Genomic DNA, 7,500 nt, shown 5'->3' with positions numbered 1-7,500 from the left:
CGACTTTTTGGTGCGAGATAAAATACAGTAAGAGACAGAAGACAAAGATATACCGATAGCTGATAGAAGAAGAGAGAGAAACAAAATATGAGACCTCAACTCCCAACTGTTAACGTGGCACGAAAGATGATCGGTGAAGTGTTATAGAGAAAGGAACAGAGAAGGCCATTCTTTGACGTCTGTACCTTGACAAGATTCTCTACCTGAGAAATCAAAAGCATCTCCCCCAGGCAGGTCGTACTTAGAATCAAGCTCACCCTCACATCTGCTTGTTCACTGTCACTTCACTGTTATAATTGCTAGCTACTGCTCCCTGACTTAAGAGAAATCACTCCCCATTTTCTGAGGAATGTCTGAACTCAAGTTTGGTTAGTATTTTCATTGATTGATTAAAGATTTTACTCTGGTGAGGTGAATGCAGATACTTTGCTCACTGATATTTTTTTCTCATATTCAACTAAAGCAAAACATTCATAAATTGATCACATGTAAATGAAATCCTTCATACAGTAGCTTTACAATATGCTATATGAGCCAGAAACATGCAGAACTATGAATTGTACATGGAAATATTTTAACAAGTAGTTCAGTGGTTACTTTTATATATTCATATACATTCATAAGGGCCGCGGTGGCCGAGTGGTTAGAGCATCGGACTCAAGACTGTCGAGGGTTCGAGTCACCGGCCGACGCGTTGTTCCCTTGGGCAAGGAACTTCGCCTGCCTAGCCACTGGGTGGGCAAGCCATCCCAAGTCATGGAAAATCCATGATCGCCAACGTCCTTGTAGGACAGGGCACTTGGGAAAAGAAGAAAAAAAAACATTCATAATCATAAGAAAAATCTTTTCCATTAATGATATATAGAATTCTTCAAGAATTAATTTAGAATAACCCATAGAGTATTCATATCTGACACGCCCACGCCCTCCCCCTGGGGCGGTGTGGGTGGGTCAGCCCACACCTGGCCGCCCGGGGCGAGGATGCTCTGCCTCACCAACTATAAATGGCGCTGGCATCCGGAGCCAAAATTAGCGTGTGAACCGGTGGGCAGCCGAGGGTGCCAGTCCGGCCCTCGGCACCTGTCGGCTTCTGGCACTCAGCTACCGACGGGTTTCGGATTAGTTAATTTTTTTTTATTATTGACAATGAATAACGCCTTACTTAGAGGGGAGGTCGACTCACGGGAGAATATTTGTCGCTACTGAAGCAGCGGGTTTCGTTTACATAGACACGGGTTACAAAGGGAGTAATTCCTTATTTGGTTGTCAGAAACAAGTCTAGCGGCTGTGGGTAAGGAGCGTCAGGCAGGCACAGGACCATACCACATAATTGCTGCATTATTTCACGATTTATTCGTAAAAGATATAGTTTTCCTCTAAAAACAGAATCAACATCTGATTTTTTTTTTTTTTTTTTTTTTTTTTTTTTTTTTTTAATTGAGAGGACGAAGGGATACCAGCGAGTGCATGCAGCCTACCATCACCCTATTTCTGGACAGGTTGTAAGAGTAGAAGGAAGTAAAAAATGAAGCGAAAATCAAACATTACACAGAATTTATACATTTATGGAGAAAGGAAAACCATCTGTAGTTCACCATAGGGTTAAATTACAATATAATTTCAAGTAATTTAATTGCAATTTCTCTTGACTATTATCAAGTTTCTTGCCAGTAGGATGAACTGTTTATTCTTTAGTTGCAAACCGTTTTGTTAGCTTTTAAACGCACAGTAAAAACACATTTGCAGCTCTGTGCAAGGGAGTATTTCTGATAATCTTCAAGAGAAATGCAACTCATTACTACACTTGGTTTCTTTTAAAGTAATAAAGATATGACACAGATGTCATATAACATCCTGTTATATAGGAATATCATCTAGATTTTGTATAGCCTCATTGGCGTACCTACTACAATCATATAAATATCCGTTTTTATTTTTCTATCTGGCCTCATTCTTCAACACAACCATTTTGCGCATGGACATCAATCAGCAGGCGAGAATTTTCCGGCATTTCACTACGTAGACTAAGCCTCACACTGAGCACGCTCTCCCCCAGGCCTAACATCGCCGCAGACATGCCGTTCAAGGCCCCAGAAAACCCCAAATGCCCCAAGTGCGGAAAGTCCGTGTACCACGCCGAGGCTCGGGTGGTTGGCGATATTTCCTTCCATAAGGAATGTTACAAATGCAGTAAGTTAATGGCGGATGCCTCGTTGTTTAAAGGTTTTGATTCCTTTGTTGTTGTGGAATTTACTTAATCTTTCCATGTGTTAAGGGTCAATTAGTATTGTATTAAAGAAAGTTTAATGCATTATTTGACAATCAGTAGAGTAAAATTTACCATCAACTGGAAATCGGCAGGACAGCCGAAGACAATAAAAACATGATATAAAAAAACAATACAAAAGTCTAATCATCCACCCCCCCCTCTTTCTCCTTCTCCCCCCCCCCTTCCTCCTTAAGGTATGTGCAACAAGATGTTGGACTCCACCAACTCCAACTGTCACGAGAATGTCCTGTACTGCAAGACCTGCCACGGACGAAAGTTTGGACCCAAGGGATACGGCTTCGGAGGCGGCGCTGCTGGCCTCAGCATGGACACTGGCGCACACCTCGAGTAAGTGTTGCTGCTGCGTACTTGGTTCTTATTCCTAGGGCGTGTTCCGGAAAATGTATCAGTTTCAAAATCATGCCAAAGCTAACTAAATTGGTTTCTTAAGTACGTTAAACGATATAGAATTTATAAAAAAAAAATCGATAATTTTCCATGCGAACACACCTCCCTGTAAAGAGTACATCGATCAGTATACCCGGATCTCACAAACATAAAAAAGGTCTAATGAATAATAAGCTTATTCAGTTAAAACCTCCGATTGATAAAGGCAATAGAGAAAAGTACACTGATCGATTAGACGTTAAAAAGACTATCAGACAGATCTCTCGTACCCCATCAGTGACAGAAACCTTTATCCTTCCTCAAAAACTTGGCTGACGAGATATTTATCTGACATTATTGTCCCAAAATAATTAGTGAAGTACATGGCCCCACGTGATTTTTTTCTTTCTTACTTTGTAGAACAATGTATGTGGTAAGACGGTTTCACATTAGTTTCCTTTAGAACACGTCACTTTTACTAGAGAAAGGGAAAAGACGTGACCAAAACACCTGGCTTTAAGTCACCCACTAACATAGGGAACACTTTTCTAACTCCATGTGCGTCGTCCGTCCTAACACCTGTGTTATTTTTGTGTCCTTGTGCATCTCGAGATTTTTTTTTTATAGTTTCCTACACTTCCCCTTGACCTTTACTTTCCTATATTGTGTTCAACCTTCCCTTATGTGTAGTTGGGAGCCTAACCTGCAAAGATACTTTTAAACATGCAATCTGGGACCATGTGGTTTTCTTCTTTGTAGAAATCACTTCTCTCTCCTTATATATTCATCTTTATGATTGTAATTCCGTCTTCAATTGGTTTATATACATATTTTTAATTCCCTCTTAATCAGAGGATAGCGGGCCTTCTCTTGCTTTTAATTAATGATCACCTATGTTATACTTTTGTGGCGAAACTTCTCAATTGGTTCATTGCCCACGATTAACCTTCAGATCATAACACAAAACTGTGAAAAATATCACGGTGAGCTGGGGAGTCGAAGAGAGGAAAAATCTCGAAAGAATTAATAAGTTGCAGAAGTGGCAAGGTGGAAGCACGTAGGGTGATTGAGTGACTTCCCCGCGCCTAGGTCGTTGTGATCCTTGCCTGACCATTCCGACAATAACCAGTTGGGAAGTTTCCCCCTCTGTTAAATACTCCATCTCAAAGGAAGCTTCAGGCGACTGACAATTTCTTCCCCTTCCTCTCCACAGAAAGAAGTAAAAACCTCCTCCTACGCCTCAATACACAGTTCTGAAAACTCAATGCGTAGAGCTCGACTCATAGCACAAGGATGCTAGCTAGTGCCTGGATGAAAGCTGTTGTCTTGGAGATTGATCATATAAAGAAAAATTAAATTTTCGATATTTATGATTTATTCTCGGGAAGAACGATTCATAACTTGTACTTGTTTTTATTGATTTTCTTTTATTATTTGATAGAAATTCACGTATCTTCAACTGTTAATTTGATTTATGTCTCCATTACTAAGCCATATGCCAGTGCATCTTCAATTAAAACCTAAAAATGTAATTGGAAAAGGAACGTTCGAAGCCAGTAATTAATTGTATTGGTTTGATGCTGCTCGACTCCTAGCTATCACTTGCTCACTCCGCTACGCGCTAAACGCTTAACGCTGCAAACGCTGCACGCTCATGAGGCTTCGAACTCGGCTCCGCTCTTTATTCACTGCTACTTACGCTCACTATAGTTCGACACGACTCCCCGTCAGGACGTGGCCGAAGACGAACGGATCATTGAGCACTTGGACGACCTCAGTTATCCATGCCAACGTCTTGAAGATGTTGATGACGCTTTGCACCACATGACGACCGAGTGGCACATGAGAGAATAGCATAACTGGTTTCGGCCATGATGTCTCGATCGATTGTCCGTTTGACTTCGGTGGATCCTGTGCGGGTAGAATTACGAAACCATGTTGCTTATCGCTAGGTTCACTAACCAAGTGTGGGTGACAACAATGATTGATCTCACTGAAGGCCCGCGGGTTCTCTCTGTAGTGGCGAACCTGTCATTGGTCAGACAAAACAAAAACACTTGCTAGATCATTGAGTGCCTAATGAAAAGATTTGCTGTAACTCAACAGGTTACAGTACCATTCACTTAGGGTTTAAGTCACCCACTACGCTTATTATATTTATTTTTGCTACGCTAAAAAGCTTATTTATTTTGCTTATAGTGCTATTTTTATACGCTCATTCAACGTTCCTATTGTAACCTCTGTGGAATATTTTTTATAGGAAATATACGCTACAAAGAAATAAACATTGGTTTCCTTCCAACTTTCACCATTTTTCCCCTGTCGTCTCAGGACGCTGCTCACTATATACGGATATTTTGTCTAGAAACAGACTAATATAGAGCTTCGGAGAAACCTTAATATTGCTTGGGATGGACAAGTGTGTGAAAGTTGAGCTCTACCACAGGAAATAACATGATCATTAAACTATTATCATCAAGTAGGAAAAAAATAAGATAAAAACACTGAATCTACTTGTAATACAATAAACATGTTAACATGGATCTGTTTGTGCATGCTTCTCCTTCTCTGCAATATGGGCAACGCTAGCTCGCGCGGAAGGTGGTAAAAAGCTCTTGTACAAAGCTCTTGTACAAAGGTGGAAACGTAACAGCTCAAGCTTCAATTTCCAGCCAAAGCGGGAAGGTCTCGGCTGTAGTTGCACTGATCGATGTCGGCAGTCTTTTAATACCTTAAAAAAAAACAAATATACTTGCCATTCATCATAAATGGAGAAAGCCCTCTAACCTCTGATTTTCCCGGAATCTAATATCAATATAATAATCATCATAAAGCAAAAGACAAAAAAGGGAAGAATAATATGCATTGAATCACACATATATTATCAGCTTAAAAGGCATCTGTTATACAAAAATTTGTTGCAGGATTGGATCCCTTCAAAAGCCCCTCCAGCGCGGTTGTCACACCCCTTATAACACGACGCAGTTTCACACCCCTTGTAATATAGCGACTTAGTTTAGAGCTGTACAAGGACCTGTTACCTTTCCACCTTCAAGGAGGCGGTGCCGATATTACTTACTGTATAAGTAATGATTCGTGAAGCAAAGCAGTTTTCGAGATATAGTCCAGTTCAGATATCGTGTCCTGTGGTTTTGTTGATTTGGTCAGTGGGATGAGGACATGCAAACACGAACACACACATATACACATGTGCGTGAGCGCATGAACAACCACAGATAGACCTGCACACATAGAAACACACACACACACACACACACACACACACACACACACACACACACACACACACACACACACACACACACACACACACACACACACACACACACACACACACACACACACACATACATACATATGTGTGTATATATGCATATGTATATATGCATATATATATATATATATATATATATATATATATATATATATATATATATATATATATATATATACATATATATACACACATATATATATTCACACGCACACATACAGATGCACATACATATACGCATACAAACATATATCAGTTTACATATGCATATACATATCCGCGCACAACACACACACATATATGTATATATACATATATGAATATAAACGTATGTATATATATTACATATATGTATTATATATGCATGTATATAAATACACATATTTAAATATATATATATATATGTATATATATATATTATGTATGTATATGTATATATGTATATGTATATATATACATACACATATATACATACATATATATATGAACACACACACACACACACACACACACACACACACACACACACACACACACACACACACACACACACACATACACACACACACACACACACACTCATTCACGCACACATTTCTATACACAGTGTACAGTTATATATATATATATATATTATATATATATATATAATATATATATATATATATATATATATATATATATATATATATGTATGTATATATATATATGTATATATATATATATATATATATATATATATATATATATATATGTAAATATATATATGTAAATATATATATGTGTGTGTGTATGTGGGTGTGTGGGTGTGGGTGTGTGTGTGTGTGTGTGTGGGTGTTTGCATACATTTGTATTCACACACACACACACCACACCACACACACACACACACACACACACACACACACACACACACACACACACACACACACACACACACACACACACTGTGTGAATGCTTATATATATGTGTGTGTGTGTGTGTGTGTGTGTGTGTGTGTGTGTACACACGCATACATGCATACGTTTATATGTACACATATATACACAAAGTGGATATATCCGCATGTAAGGTATGGACAGAAAAACAAACAAAAAATACTTTCTCCACATTACACATTACACTAAGGGATAAAGGCAACCACACTGGCACAAATCACTATCTTAAGGGAGAGATAATAAGAGAAAGACGAAGAATAATTATATGACTAAGAATCCAATTTACGAAATCAATTGAGCAGCGTCCTTCACAATCACATGATCTTGTGAGAAGAAAAGAAAAAACCTTGAAGGTGAAAACAGTAACACACTCTAAGTAGAATAAACTATTTGACAACATAAAAAGAGAATATAAAAAGAAAAAGAGTGAATGAGAGATAATCGCCAAGAGAAAAAAAAATCATCCCATTCTAGACAAAAAAAAGTAATAATAAACAAATAAAAATAAATGATCACAGCAAAAAAGTTACAAAAAAAGATACATGAAAGATCACTGAAAGATAATGAGTCATAATTCAAAAGAGTGGAAGCCAAAAGACCCCGGATGACC

General features: G+C 38.4%; 1 protein-coding gene across 14 annotated transcripts in view; it reads left to right on the top strand.

The window, feature by feature from the left end:
- LOC119581065 (muscle LIM protein Mlp84B-like) overlaps positions 1–7,500 on the top strand; it is a 38,463-nt gene that overhangs the window by 475 nt on the left and 30,488 nt on the right. For all 14 annotated transcript variants that reach the window (XM_037929370.1, XM_037929375.1, XM_037929365.1 and 11 more), the window contains exons 2-3: positions 2,057–2,190; positions 2,464–2,617. In XM_037929370.1, coding sequence (XP_037785298.1) covers positions 2,076–2,190; positions 2,464–2,617 — 269 coding nt within the window. In that variant the 5' untranslated portion in view covers positions 2,057–2,075. The remainder of the gene's footprint in view (positions 1–2,056; positions 2,191–2,463; positions 2,618–7,500) is intronic.

The sequence above is a fragment of the Penaeus monodon genome, chromosome 14 (genome assembly GCF_015228065.2).
Source record: "Penaeus monodon isolate SGIC_2016 chromosome 14, NSTDA_Pmon_1, whole genome shotgun sequence".
NCBI classification, from domain to species: domain Eukaryota; kingdom Metazoa; phylum Arthropoda; class Malacostraca; order Decapoda; family Penaeidae; genus Penaeus; species Penaeus monodon.
Note: the sequence above shows the minus strand (reverse complement) of the source record. Positions and strands in the feature narration are given on the sequence as shown.